Here is a 15,420-nt window from a genome sequence, read left to right on the forward strand (position 1 = left end):
GTGATTTAGATTACAATGTTCTCTACGCTGTAATTGCTTGTTTTGTCACAAACTGAAATCCCTCAGTTTGAGACAACTTTTGTCCCTCAGTCAAGTTTTGAATTTTAATCACAGATAGAACTACAAAGACCAGGGAGCTTTTTGAAAGCCTCATAAAGAAGGGCAGTGATTGGTAGATGGATAACAAAAACAAATCAGACATTGAATGTCTTTTTAAAAAATTTTTTAAGCATGGTCAAATTAATAATTAGGTTATGGATTATTGAACCACCAAGAGACATGAAAGGTACAGTTGTCCTACTGAACTGAACTGAGCTGCAGGACAGGAATGAAGCTACTCAGGGATGTTACCATGAGGCCATTGGTGATTTTAAAATGGCTACAGTGTTCAATGGCTGTGATTGATTGGAGAAAACAACTGAGGATGGATCAATAACATTGGTAACTCTTTACTTCACACCCAGTGTCATAACACGGTCATAATCATTATCATAATGTTATAACAGTCATGACCCATATATTTACACCGGTTGTGACATATTGTATTATTGTATGGCTGGTTATGACACCTACATTTATTCAAATTAGTTTTTTCCCTGCCAAGAAGTTTCCTTTCATTTTGAAAGTTTGTTTCTTAACGTTTTTTTGTTGTTGTAATGAATTATTTATAGTCAGGTTTTGTTCATCATATTTTTAATAACTTGTAGAAAATACACTTTATGACACTGTCAAGAAGCATTATGACCATCATAGGCCTATATCTGGTTTATATGATTATCACGTGCATGCCCTTATATCAGTCAAAAAGAGGGTGTCTTTTTTTTCTGCTCCTGAAATCTGCTCCTTCATTCATCAGCAACAGAGAATTGGAGTAGGTGCATGTGTGCCAATTGTGTGTGTAATTACAATTTAATATGGTCAATTTCAAATATGGTCACTTTTGTGTAACAAACATACTGTTGACACATAGGCTATGGTGTAATCTGGAATGTTTTACCTTGTGGGGTGGGGTTTGACACACTTATGTAGGTGTCAAAACCAGCAATAAAATAACACAATATAAGTCACAACAGGTCTAAATATGTGTCATGACAGTATGATGACAAGTTATGTCAGCTGTTATGAAATGTCTTGCCGTGTTATGATGCTGGGTGTCAATTAAAGTGTTACCATAACATTGTAGTGACTCCACAATGACCTAAATTGAGTTTTTTTAGGATAAAAAGAAACTGGATGGAGCTAAGCACAGGCAAAATCCGAGAGGAAAACCTGCTTCAGTCTGCTTTACACCACAGACTGGTAGAGGAATTTACCTTTTAGCAGGACAAAAACCTAAATCGCAAAGGCAAATCTACACTGGAGTTGCTTACCAGGAAGACTGTGAATTTTCCTGAGTGGTCAAGTTACAGTTTTGACTTAAACCTGCTTGAAAATATATGGTAAGACTTGAAAATTGCTGTCTAGACATGATCCCCAACATCTTGCCAGAGCTTGAAGAAAAAAATGAAGGGCAAATATTGCACAGTTTATAGACCTTCCCAAGAAGACTAGCAGCTGTAATCGATGCCAAAGGTGTTTCTAACATTGACTCAGGGAGCTGAATATTTGCGCAACGACCATATTCACACAGCGTATTTTTTTGTTAGATTGTTGACAATTAAATACATTTTAATCCCACTTTAACACAAAATGTGAAGACATCCAAGGGGTCTGAACACTTTTGCAAGACACTGTAAATCCCTGAGGAAGTAGAAGCTGTGGCCTCTTCAGACAACACAGTATAATCTTTTATTCATTTATTTGAGGCTTCTGTAGGACACTCAGGTTCTGTTTGAGAAAACATGATAACTCTGTTAGATGATCACAGTGGGGGCAATCATCACATTAAACCAAGCGAGTGATGAAATATTCTCAGGGGACTACACTAGGTAGTATCCCCCGGAGAGAAATATAGAGACAGACCTGAGACGCCATCTCTCCCGGAGTTCATTAGAATAGATCCAAATAGCCTTGTGTACTGGCGTATCCCTAGCAAACACTCCTGGATGTATTTGTCAGGTCTTTTGGGGTCTGATCCTAGGAGTGTTGTGGTTGATGTAACTCTATAATGAAAGAGAAGAGGGCCCTTGTTTTCTCTTGTACTGCTATTGGAAATTGGATGACGCTTATCCAAAACGCTGATCAAATAGAGATATTCTGGGGCTGAAAGTGTAAGTATCTCTGAGTGGGAGTGCTGATCTTGGATCAGGTTTACCCCTGTCCATGTAATGTTATTAGTTGTGATCTAAAGGCAAAACTGATCTGAAATCAGCACTCCTACTCTGAGACGCTTGATACATACAGCCCTGACCTCTGGGTAAAGGGATCGCTTTGACCCATGGACCTGCCTTTTGGTTTGAGTAGTTTTGGATTTGACTCACACTAGCTGGAGAAGTGTAATCTCTTTTAGCTTTGGCATTGTTATCGTGCCTTTTCACAGCACTACAAAGAGCAACCCCAGAGTGGGTTGTCAGAATGCACACATACAAGCACTAGATATCGAGCGTAACAATTAAAGGGCCAAATGAAAGGCTTTTATCTTGTTTTTCTCTCATGCAAATGTACCATTCTGTCCATTTCTCCTCACAAAAGGACTGGCATAAAGAAGGAAATTCATGGTCTTTTTCTTGGTGTTATTCAATCGCTTTCTCCCCGCCACACTCACTCTCCTTTCTCAGGCTAAAGGGTGATCTTGCCTATAATTACAAGGGGCCAAGGACAAAGGATGACATCGTAGAATTCGCCAACAGGGTAGCAGGGTAAGTCATAGGTCTCTTACCATATGCGCTGTTGCTTCAACATCTCTTATGGGTGATATAAATGAGTACATAATCACTTTTGTAAGTCTATATGAATAAATATGATTGGACAAAAATGGCTATACATACCCTGAATACTGTGGTCACCTAAACAGGACATTATGCTGTATGGGCTACACATGGAACTCTATCAAACAAATGTCTTATCTCCCCCCGTAGAATTCAGTGAATTTCCACCCTAGCCCTTCAAAGTCTCTTCAAATGCCAGTTAATAGTTTAGCCTGAGGAGATTCCTCTCAGGGGAAAATCCAAACTAGACCCGTGATGACTGATCAGTCGGAATGGTGGGTCAAAGACCTGGCTGGGTTTTCACCTCTGACTGCATGCTTCTGCGATGTTCACTAGATGGCACCAGAACCATACACGTTAAACTAGAGTTCAACTAGAAAAAAACATGGCCGTGTTCAGTAGGCAGTCCGTAGCAATAAATAAATTGGTGTTCTAATGTGACATGTTCAGGTTAGTTCCTCTCTGTTTCACTTTGTTTGAAAACGTTTTCTCAACTTCAGGCAATTTAACTAATGGAAAACACATTTATCTTATAATCCAAAACAATAGTGTTTCTGTTTGTGTGCATGTCTTCTGTCCTCTTCAGGCCAGCAGTCCGAGCACTTCCAAGCAAACAGATGTTTGACCATATGATGAAGAGACATGACGTGCTCTTTGTGTACTTCGGCGGGGAGTCTCCACTCAAGGTAGGGGCTCTGGAAGTAGCAATATAATAAGTGTGAAGTTGTTTTGACCCAATACCTTCAGACATTTTGAGTGAAAAATATACAAATCAACAAACATTTATGTTAAGTAATTCAGTGCATGAAATCATAGTAGGATTCATATTCTCGCAGTGTGGTCATGGGAATTTGTTAACGATACATTTATTCCAGTCAGTTCAAGTAGGTTATTTGCCCTTCAGAGGTGTAAAAAGAAATAGGAATTCTTGGTTGGAGCTCTCACAAAGTACACATTATATAGTAAGACGATCCATACTTCATTGACGTATTTGTTAGCTACCATCCTGATTTAACTTATGTTCTTTCTGAGTAATTCGATATGCATTCCCCCCATATGTTTATCACTTCTCTGGGTCTGAAATGTTATCTTATCATCCAATCAATGCCACTGAAAGCTGTCACGGCATTTAGCTAGAATTTATTGATTGGATCATAAAGCTTCTGCTCACACTGCTGCTGCCAAGCGCTCTGAGTGAGGAAAGGCCCATTTATACAACGTGCTAGACAACCTTGATAAATGTCCCATACCAAGTTAACACAGAGGGCAATTCTCAGAGAAGAAGAAGCTTGTAACTTGTGTTGATTTCTCGTTTGCAGGAGAAGTATATCGACATGGCTGCGGAGCTGATTGTGTATACATACTTCTTCTCTGCGTCTGAAGACGTCTTACCAGAGGTAACGGCCTTGAGAATGTGGCATGTCCCCTGGCTCTTCAGTTAGGTTGTTTTCCCACATAACATTTCAGCGAGGAGAACTTATCAACGGCGCATTTGAAAGTTTCATTCTCATCACTTTTCTAATTAGGGACTTATTGTGATTTTGATAATTGTTTTAGTCATATAGCTAGCTATAAGGCAGCACTCACAAGTGAAAGTCCAGCAGTGCTACAGTGACATTTTCCATGCAGTATGATATGGTAAATGCCATAGGGACAGTGAAGCCTGTGAGCATGCTGCTTTTGCCGGTTTATTTGGCATGAGGTCCACAGTTTGCTAGGATGGCATGCCGCCAATAGGACTGCTGTCTCGTATGGTTCAGGTGCCCATAAATTAAGAAAGTAAGGGATGATTTATGGAATTCACTTTGAATTATGTATTTTATGTGTTTTCACCATCCAGTCGGTGACTTTGCCAGAGCTTCCATCGGTTGTAGTCTTCAAGGACGGGGCCTACTTTACCTATGATGGTAAGTATCTGGTCGGGGCTACAGGGCTGGGGTGGTGGGTGAAACGCTTGAGTAATATTTTGTTTGCGCTTTCCAAATAGAAATCATTTTCTGTTTTAACTGCCTATGGCTTGTCATAAAATGTTCTCTTGGAGTAACTATGTGTGATATCGGCCTTTGAGGACCAGCTTTTCCCTAGAAAGGAGGTCAGTCTAATTTGGGCAAGGCAAGGGTGCCATTTTCTCTTTTGTTCCCCCCTCTCCTCCTCCTCTCCTCCTCTCCCTCTACTAGCCTTGTTTGCTCAGGCTTTGTTTCCCCAGTCTTAAACCAGAGTGTCTGTTCTTTCATCTTTCATCCGGCTTCACCACACTGCCTTTTGAAGTGGTGACTCCTTCGTTATAAAGCGGTTCGGCTCTTCCCACTATCGTCTCTGGTCAGGCCAGTGATGTCGTGGTGGTGGCTGTCTCTGGGCAGACACAGAGCAGGCAAAGGAACAGGGAAGGAGGGAGGGATGAATGGGTGGATGGTGGATATAACTGAGTGGGCGTGGGGTGGTGGGAGACCACAGTGCAGTCCAGAGGAACCAGGGTGGGCTGGGCTTCCATCTGGAACTGACTGACTGTCTGACTCGGCCATGTCTGATTCAGAGCTGCCCAGTAAAGTCAGTCGGAAAGAATGATATGCTAAAGCCACCAATACAGTTCAGAGCCCCCTCAGCGTATGAGCACCAGCTCGCCACATTCTTGCATCACTTCCTGTATTCCGCCGCTGAGTGCTTCGGGAGGGAGGCGAAAACGGAAGGGCAGCGCGTCCAGGCACAGGCCGACAACAAAGGGGCCCCAGTAGTGCATGTTGGGGAGGTTAGGTGCTCTGTGAAGGGCCCGCAGAACAAAATCCATCCCCTGGTTTGGCTCTGGTCCAGCCTGGCACTGGATGTCTGTCTGTTCCACCTGGCTGTTCCAAAATGGGGGCTTCCGCCACCAGAAGTCCAGCAGGAGGCGGTCTTCACAGCGGACGGTCACCACGAAAATACCACACTCCAGCGAGTCCTCTAGGACCCTGATAACGAGGATGTTCTGTATGGCTTGCATCGCCATGGTTACTGCCAGAGATAAGCTAGGGAAATCAGAGCCGGAGCAACAAGATATGACAGATGATTGGCTTTTTTCTGAACATGCAGCTTGGTTATCTCACTCTACTGGAAAACATAAGTGGTTCTGGGATAGATAACATATTTTTATTACTTAAGTTAAAAAATATATATATTTTACATTCATCTACACTTCATCTTTAGACATTTGGAAACAGAGGGGGTAGACAGGCAAGTGGGAGAACAGTAGAATTGTATCCCGGTCTCCGGTTGGGAACCGTTACTCTGATACTGAGAGCGTGCGTTACTGCAAGACCACAGGCTCTGCACAATGAAAAGGATTTTGAAGGCTGTTACTTCAAGAACAACAGTAGTACACAATCCAAAAGTAAAATTGGAATGGTAAAATCCAATTTTGATTGGTTAACACATCTCATAGTGCTTCTAAGAGAAATGCTCTAGTCGGTATAATGACCTAAAAGCCTTTCCAATAATACCTTGTATTTAGTCAGTGTGATGCATATTTTACCTGAATCCTCCTCAGCATGGTCCCTGGTTTGGGAGTCCTGCCATTAGTGCTCTGCTCTGGGCTGTGCTCTGTGCCTAACAGGCGAGTTCCTCTAATGTAGCATAGCAGCCACTGAAATTATGTTCACATTCTCTCTGGTGCTCTATGACACATTTTTACGGCATGTGTTGGGCTACTTCCCAAATGGCACCCTATTATCTATGTAGTGCATAGGGCTCTGGTCAGAACTAGTGCACTATATAGGGAATAGGGTACCATTTGGGACGTACACGCGATATCTCCCCTCCACCACATATGCAAGTTACTATCATCGCCAGACGGTCAGAATTTGCATTGAACATAGTGACATTTACAACTACATGCAATCAGCTCATTCAAATATGAGACTAGTACGTCACCATTTACTGTAGCTTCTAGTTGTGTTATGAATAGCTGTGGGGTTTAGCTTGGACACGTATATTGGCTTGCTTTTGTGATAATTCCAGTGTCTATTTGTACACGTGTAGTGTTTTGTGTAAATTCCTGTTTGTACACTCATTGCCAGAATTTGAAATGGTCTACACAGAACACCCCTTCAGTATTCCCACTCCGCAGTTTTAGTGTTGTCCAAATACAGCAGTCCTACTTTGTGTAAACACTATTTGACATAATGCCATCAAGCTCTGATCGGCTTGCTGCACAGAACAAACAACCTAGCAGTCCATTTTGGAGCATGAACGCTCACACGGAATACAAGTAATAATAATTATTTTCATTTTACAGAATAATCTGATCAAAAAAAGTAATAATTGACACTAGACATGGCAACTGACACAAAGAACACAGCAGACGCTACAAGGACACCAAGAAGCACAGCTATAATAGAAAGGTCCCCAAAGGAGCGGAGCTTAGTCCTGAGGGCTTGGAGGAGCAGGCTATCACTTGACCCGAGGGTGGGGTTATTGGGGGGAGAGCAGTTTTTTTTAGATAAGGAGGGGCATTGCCATAATTAGACTGGACAGTCAGCATGAGGGTTTTGATTTCAATCTGAAATGAGACTTGGAGCCAGTGCAGAGATGCCACTATGGAGGTGATGTGATGGTGTTTCCGCACTCTCATCAGGATTCTGGCAGTGTTGTTCTAGATGTATTGGAGCTTCTGGAGACTCCTGCCAGGGATCCCGATGAGTGCGTTGCAATAGTCCAGCCTTGAGGAGATAAAGGCATGGTTGAGCTTCTCTGCATCAGACTGAGTGTTGGTGGGATGGAGTTTGGCAATGTTCTTGAGGTGATAGAATTATGCTTTACACAGTTGTTTGATGTGGTTGTCAAAGGTCAGTGAGGAATCAAGCTTTACACCCAGATTGGAGGTGTGTTATTGACAAGTTACCTGGTAGGGGTTGCCAACGAGTAAGGCCTCGGTTTTGCTGCTGTTCAGTTGCTTCATCCATGCCTTTATCTCCTCAAGGCAGGTGTTCAGGCGGCACATGCATCATAGGGACTTGGGGCAGTTTTTACTGACAGCTGGGCAGTGGTGTAAATAACTTTAAGTATAACTTTTTTGTTATCTGTACTTTACTATTTTTTGACAACTTTTACTTTTACTCCACAACATTCCTAAAGAAAAGAATGTAATTTTTACTTCATACATTTTCCCTGACACCCAATGCTTTTGAATGCTTAGCAGGATAAGAAAATGTTCCCATTCACGCACTTATCAAGAGAACATCCCAGTTCATCCCTACGTCCTCTGATCTGGCGAACTCACTAAACACATTCTTTGTTGTAAATTATGTCTTGAGTGTGACCGTGGCTATCCGTAAATTCTAAAAACAAGAATCTTGCCAATCCTGTCTGAGTGGTAGGAGTGGAACTAACTTAGAGCTGGTGGTCCAGATATTCCGATGGTGTCCCGGAGGCATTCCAGGAGGATGGGGTGGTCGAAAGCGTCAAACGCTGCGCTCAAGTCCAGGAGGATCCGGAGACGCAGAGTGCCTGCATCAGCTGCCATCAGCAGGTTGTTGGTGACCCTGAGTAGGGCTGTTTCAGTACTGTGGTATTGGCTGGAAACCTGACTGGAACTGCTCAAACAGGTTATTCTGGTTGAGCTGTTCCTGGAGCTGTACAGACACCACTTTTTCCAACACCTTGGAGAGAAAGGGGAGGTTGGGTATTGGCCTGTAATTGGTTAGCACTTCTGGGTCTAGGGTGGGCTTCTTCAGAAGACCGCTGATGACAGTGGTCTTAAATGCAGGTGGGACATTGCCAGATTGGAGGGAGTGGTTAACAATCTGGGTTATCAGTGCAGGGATGCATGGTTTGAGCGGGGCTTTTGGAATAGGATCCAAGGTACAGGAGTAGGTTTTCATTAATACCTCCCTGGGTCAAGGAAACAGGAGAAGGGTTGAGGTGGCATTCGTGGAGGGTCGAGGGCGGGAGGAGACGGAGTAGTAGAGCAGGAGATGAAAGATTTGATGTTGCTAACCTTTGTTTAAAAAATGTTTTTAAAGTAAATGAAGCTGTTACACTGCTCTTCTGTTGTCTCCATCTGGGACTGGGTTTTCAAAAGATGGTTTATGGTGGGCAACCGGTGCTTTGAGTTTCCAGGATTGTTATTGATGAGGTTGGAGTAGAACGTTGACCGCGCCTCTTTCATGGCCTTGGAAAAGGCCCTGTGGTGCTCTTGAAAGGCCCATTTGTGGACGATGAAGTCTGAGTTTCTGAGATGCCGTTCCATGATGCGACCAGTGGATTTCGTTTTTCACAGTTCTGAAGTAAACCAGGGAGCTAAGCGAGCGGATGCGATGTCCAATATTTTTATGGACGTCAAGCACACTGCTCAGGGATTGGTTGTAAAACTCCACAGTTTCATTCACTGATGAAAAAGCTGGAAGAGACAGGTTCAAGATGTCCTCTGACAAGCTGGCTGGGTCGATGTTTTTCCAGTTCTGGAAACACGTGCTTGGACTTGGTTAACTTCATTGGGATAGGGGGCAGTATTTTCACGTTCAGATGAAAAGCGTGCCCAGAGTAAACTGCCTGCTACTCAGGCCCAGAGGCAAATATATGCATATTATTAGTAGATTTGGATAGACAACACTCTGAAGTTTCAAAAACTGTTTGAATGATGTCTGTGAGTATCACAGAACTCATATGGCAGGCAGAAACCTGAGAAAAAATCCATCCAGGAAGTGGGAAATCTGAGGTTTGTAGTTTTTCAAGTGATTGCCTATCCAATATACAGTGTCTGTGGGGTCATATTGCACTTCCTAAGGCTTCCACCAGATATCAACAGTCTTCAGAATGTTGTTTCAGGCTTCTACTGTGAATGGGGTGAGAATGAGAGCTGATTGTATCAGGTGTCTGGCAAAATGCCATCTTCTCAGTCACGCGCACAGCCATGGGAGTGAGCTGAGTTCCTTTTCATTTCTACGGGGTTCCACTGGCGGAACGGGGTCTTTCCTCAACAGGTTAACCCCTTCTGTGTAGTGAATGAGGGTTGCTGCCGTTTCTGAGTCTTTGTTCCAGGCTGAAAGAAAATGAGATGAGGCTATTTGAAGATTTGGGCTGGTTTTCGAATCCGAACCATTAGCTAGTTGATTAAAGGAGTTGATAAAAATAACTAACTTAACCTTGTTGGTAAAAATAAATGTGTTCAATATTTGATTAGCTATAAAAAAAATAAAAATATATTAAAAACAATGCACATAATATGAACAAATAAAACAAAAAATCATCCATTTTTAACATCCTAAGTGCTCCGATTTGGAAGTTTGACAAAGTCCTACTCGACTTTGATAATGTTACAGCCTGAATATACTGTACAGGAGAAGTGCTTTGACTCCTAGATATGGAGTTTTTAAAGTTACATAAAGTCTGTGTTCAGTGAAAGATAATGGGCTGCATGCTAGACTTGAACATGGTTATAATGAAGACCGAAATAGACGCTAGACAGTAGGGTTACTAGTTTGTTCTTCTCTTTGTCTCTCTGTCTCTAGCCTTTTGACATCTTTTTTTCCTTTCCCCTTGTTAAAGCTGGGCTCATATATAGCATACTGTTAATGAGATCATATCAACAATGTCTCGCTTGGCTGTACATGGAACATTTCAGCAGTTTTATGCTTATATAGCCAGTTATGTGGTGCGGTTTATGGTATTACAGCCTGGAAGCCCTGCATCAAGGCAAGATTAGTTTGCAAATGTTTCAGTGGGAGTATGTCAGTGAGGTGCGATGAATGAATGGGTTTATATGAATGTGTTGGATAGATAACCTGCTCTTAAGGACGACAGAACTTCGGTAATGATTCCTATTTCCCTCTATGGCAAGGAAGCATGCACTGCACACTGCTACCAACATTTTACAAACGATACGATACCAGGCCAAGTATCACGACACCGAGTAGTATTGTGATACCACGGTGGGAAAGAAATCAGTGGCCTAGCATCCTGGTCGCCCCCGGACGCTTGTTCACGTTAAAACACATTGAATTTGACTTCATACTGTTCAGTGTATAATGGAATACTGCATAGAATGGCTGATTTGCTCATATTTGCAAAGGTCTTCCCAGAATATTCATTTAGTGAGGCTGGTGAAGGGAGGATGGCTCATAGTAATGACTGGAACGGCGCAAACGGAAAGGCATCAAAGGCATAGAAACCATGTGTTTGATACCGTTCCACTGATTCCGCTCCAGCCATTACCACGAGCCCGTCCTCCCCAATTAAGGTTCAACCAACCTCTTGTGATATACATTCATAAGGACCTGCGTGTCAGTAAGGGGAAAACAATGCATGAAACCTTCTTTACTCTTCAGTTAACACAGACACACACACTCTTCCTCTCTCTGTCTCCCTCACTCTCATAAACACACCATTCTCTCTCCCACAAACACACACTGCTTCCAACTTTTGAAACGTTAGGCACCAAACTGAATTTAAGGAGCATCAGAAAGAAATAGATTTTTCTAGATAGTTTAGGCTTACATTAGCCCTAAATGAATCCTACCTTTTGAAGCAGACCCTTTTTTCCTTTCTTCCTGTGCCAATCAAATTTGCCGAAACTTACTGTCAAGTTACCAGGTTGTTAGCTAGCTAGTTAACATTACTGAACAACATTGTTAACACACCAATATTTAGCGACTCTGGATTACTTTAAAACGGCCCGCGTTATGGTTTGTGAAATTATATAAAAAGACATCTGGGGTAATATGGGTATTATTATGTTTTTTACAATTTAGGCTAGAGACATACTTTTTCTTTGCTCTGAAGCTGCAAGTATGCCTGTCGCCAAGTGGTGCTCCATTTTCCCACTGACACTCTGAGGCTGCATGACAGTGAACTTGCAAAGTCTACTCAGACTGGTCTGTGCTCTTGGTTATAACAGGCGATTAAATTATACAATGTATTAACATTGTTTGCTTTGCGCACTGCTCCAATGTAACAAATGTACAAATCTAACAACAGAAGACTGATCTGGGTCTGCATCCCCGCTTGCCATCACGGCTAAATTATTTCCCCAAAAAACTGACGGAGGAATAGACCCGCGTGAAGAGGACGGAGAGAAGCAGGTGAGATCAGGCGCTCCATGCATTGGCCGTGCAGCATTTACGGAGATATGGCCTCTGCATATTTAAATACATTTTTAATTTAACCTTTAACTAGGCAAGTCAGTTAAGAACACATTCTTATTTCCAATGACGGCCTAGGAACGGTGGGTTAACTGCCTTGTTCAGGGGCAGAACGACAGATTTTTACCTTGTCAGCTCGGGGATTCAATCTTGCAACCTTACAGTTAACTAGTCCAAAGCTCTAACCAGCTGCTTTACATTGCACTCCATGAGGAGCCTGCCTGTTACGCGAATGCAGTAAGAAGCCAAGGTAAGTTGCTAGCTAGCATTAAACTTATCTTTATAAAAAACAATCAATCAATCATAATCACTAGTTAACTACACATGGTTGATGATATTACTAGTTTATCTAGCCTGTCCTGCGTTGCATATAATCGCTTAGGTACATGTTGCTCCAACCATAAATGTCAATGCCTTTCTTAAAATCAATACACAAGTATATATTTTTAAACCTGCATATTTAGTTAATATTGCCTGCTAACATGAATTTCTTTTAACTAGGGAAAATGTGTCACTTCTCTTGCAAACAGAGTTAGGGTATATGCAGCAGTTTGGGCCGCCTGGCTCGTTGCGAACTGTGAAGACTATTTCTTCCTAACAAAGACAGCCGACTTTGCCAAACGGGGGATGACTTAACAAAAGCGCATTTGCGAAAAAAAGCACAATCGTTGCACGAGGGTACCTAACCATAAACATCAATGCCTTTCTTAAAATCAATACACAGAAGTATATATTTTTAAACCTGCATATTTAGCTAAAAGAAATCCAGGTTAGCAGGCAATATTAACCAGGTGAAATTGTGTCATTTTGCGTTCATTGCACGCAGAGTCAGGGTATATGCAACAGTTTGGGCCGGCTCGTTGCGAACTAATTTGCCAGAATTTTACGTAATTATGACATTGAAGGTTGTGCAATGTAACAGGAATATTTAGACTTGGATGCCATCCGTTAGATAAAATACGGAACGGTTCCGTATTTCACTGACAGGAAAAACGTTTTGTTTTCGAGATGATAGTTTCCGGATTTGACCATATTAATGACCTAAGGCTCATATTTCTGTGTGTTATTATGTTATAATTAAGTCTATGATTTGATAGAGCAGTCTGACTGAGCGATGGTAGGCAGCAGCAGGCTCGTACGCGTTCATTCAAACAGCACTTTCGTGCGTTTGCCAGCAGCCCTTCGCAATGCATTGCGCTGTTTATGACTTCAAGCCTGTCAACTCCCAAGATTAGGCTGGTGTAACCGATGTGAAATGGTTAGCTGGGTGCGCGCTAATAGCGTTTCAGACGTCACTCGCTCTGAGACTTGGAGGAGTTTTTCCCCTTGCTCTACATGGGTAACGCTGCTTCGAGGGTGGCTGTTGTTGATGTGTTCCTGGATCGAGCCCAGGTAGGAGCGAGGAGAGGGACGGAAGCTATACTGTTACACTGGCAATACTAAAGTGCCTATAAGAACATCCAATAGTCAAAGGTATATGAAATACAAATCGTATAGAGAGAAATAGTCCTATAATTCCTATAATACCTACAACCTAAAACTTCTTACATGGGAATATTGAAGACTCATGTTAAAAGGAACCACCAGCTTTCATATGTTCTCATGTTCTGAGCAAGGAACTTAAACGTTAGCTTTTTTACATGGCACATATTGCACTTTTACTTTCTTCTCCAACACTTTGTTTTTGCATTATTTAAACCAAATTGAACATGTTTCATTAAATAGATTTTATTGATGTATTATATTAAGTTAAAATAAGTGTTCATTCAGTATTGTTGTAATTGTCATTATTACAAATGAATAAATCTGCCGATTTTAATCGGTATCGGCTTCTTTTGGGCCTCCAATAATCGGTATCAGCGTTGAAAAATCATGATCGGTCGACCTCTAATTATTGGATCTGTGCATACAAGAGACTAGTGACTTGCTTAAATTCAACTGAATTTATTTAAAAAAATTGACTGTATAAACATTTTATAATGGGCGCCAACCGGTTCTTTAGATCGGTAGGGCTGAAAAACTTGGTAGTGTCATATGAAAATCAAATTTTATTGGTCACATACACATATTTAGCAGATTTTATTGCAGGTGTAGCGAAATGCTTATATTCTGAAATGTTGGTATCATAAGTATCATGACGTTTTGGTACCGTGGTATTACCGTGGTACTGGTATACCGTACAACACTACTGCACACAATTTTCTGTCGTGTGCCCTGCCTGTCATATCATTTGCTAGCACACGGTAACCATTCTCTCCTTTGCTGATGTTCATGCCAGATATCATTATAATCTGGTCTATGGATGTTGCAAAGCTATCCCAACCCATCTTTTGGCTTGTTGTGCTCCTTTACCGTGTTAGTGACATAGCCCTGGTAGTCAGGCCCTTAACACGAGCCTCCTCTCCTTTTCAGTCTGCTTTGTCTCAGAGGGACAATCCACCATTAACCTTCCTTTACCAGGCATATGTCATACCTGCATCTCACTTTCAAACTATATACGCTGGCTTATCACCCTCCCTCGACCCCTCCTGATTTGTGAAACTCAGGCTGACAGGCTCGTGTTGGTGTATGTGGAGATTGCAGGGCTCGACCCAGGCAGAGACGAGCGCTAGTCGCGAGCTAATTTGTTTCAAGGTGAACGAGGCCCAGTCAGGCTGCTGGACTCAGCGTGATGCCTACCCTCTCTCCCTCTCTGTCTCCCCCACTGCTTCTGTAGGGAGGGAGAATAAACTTTCAAGCTGCCGCCTGCCCACCTGCTGTCTATAAAGGCCAAGCAGCTGTGGAGAGAACTTTCTGGAATGCCAGTCTGCCCACGTCTGACTCGGTGCTATGAAGAACGTCTTGCTAAGACTACATATAACCTACTGTACAGTATGTAACGGCAAAGAGATGACTCACCGTTGCATACAGTGTATGCAGCCAAAGCTTAGCTTTTGACTACATGAGGAGAACTTGTATTAGCATTGTATGACCATGATGGTCCATAGGTTTATTACAGGTATTATGGTTGGGTGGTCAACGCATATCTCCTGTAGGAGGGAGTCCTACTAATAGCTTATTATAAATGTGTTCACACCTACAGCATTATTTTTATTCTTTAGCCAGCTGGTGTTACCCAACGAGGTCTTGTTAACTTAACATTTCATAATGGAATCTTGTACTTGACATCAATCATTTAATCCGGTGCCCGTGTGCTGCTTCTTTCTCTGGGAGAACAGTGTAGGCAAGCTTGGCTCTGCTTCCCCGCTGCTCACTGTTGCTAGTGGCAGATGGTGAAACTAGATAAGGTATTTTCCGTTCAAATGCCTGTTCCACATGTCAAGGTAAAAAAAAAAAAATTTGCAACGTTGTTAGACATATCATATTTCACAATAATGCCTTGTGATCTGGAGGACGGCCTTTTGCATCCTCCCAAATGTGTAATCTGTACCCTTACCAATTAT

General features: G+C 42.2%; 1 protein-coding gene and 1 long non-coding RNA gene across 3 annotated transcripts in view; one reads left to right on the plus strand and one right to left on the minus strand.

The window, feature by feature from the left end:
• The window catches only part of LOC106590193 (protein disulfide-isomerase TMX3), a 56,010-nt gene that overhangs the window by 12,639 nt on the left and 27,951 nt on the right, over positions 1 to 15,420 (plus strand). For both annotated transcript variants that reach the window (XM_014180931.2, XM_045711027.1), the window contains exons 6-9: positions 2,718 to 2,798; positions 3,454 to 3,553; positions 4,187 to 4,264; positions 4,708 to 4,774. In XM_014180931.2, the coding sequence (XP_014036406.1) occupies positions 2,718 to 2,798; positions 3,454 to 3,553; positions 4,187 to 4,264; positions 4,708 to 4,774 (326 nt within the window). The remainder of the gene's footprint in view (positions 1 to 2,717; positions 2,799 to 3,453; positions 3,554 to 4,186; positions 4,265 to 4,707; positions 4,775 to 15,420) is intronic.
• On the minus strand, positions 1,766 to 8,385 carry LOC123731560 (uncharacterized). Its single transcript, XR_006762738.1, has 2 exons — positions 6,373 to 8,385; positions 1,766 to 5,869 (listed from the first exon to the last, which is right to left on the minus strand). It is a non-coding gene; the product is annotated as an uncharacterized lncRNA (long non-coding RNA).

The sequence above is a fragment of the Salmo salar genome, chromosome ssa29 (assembly GCF_905237065.1).
Source record: "Salmo salar chromosome ssa29, Ssal_v3.1, whole genome shotgun sequence".
NCBI classification, from domain to species: domain Eukaryota; kingdom Metazoa; phylum Chordata; class Actinopteri; order Salmoniformes; family Salmonidae; genus Salmo; species Salmo salar.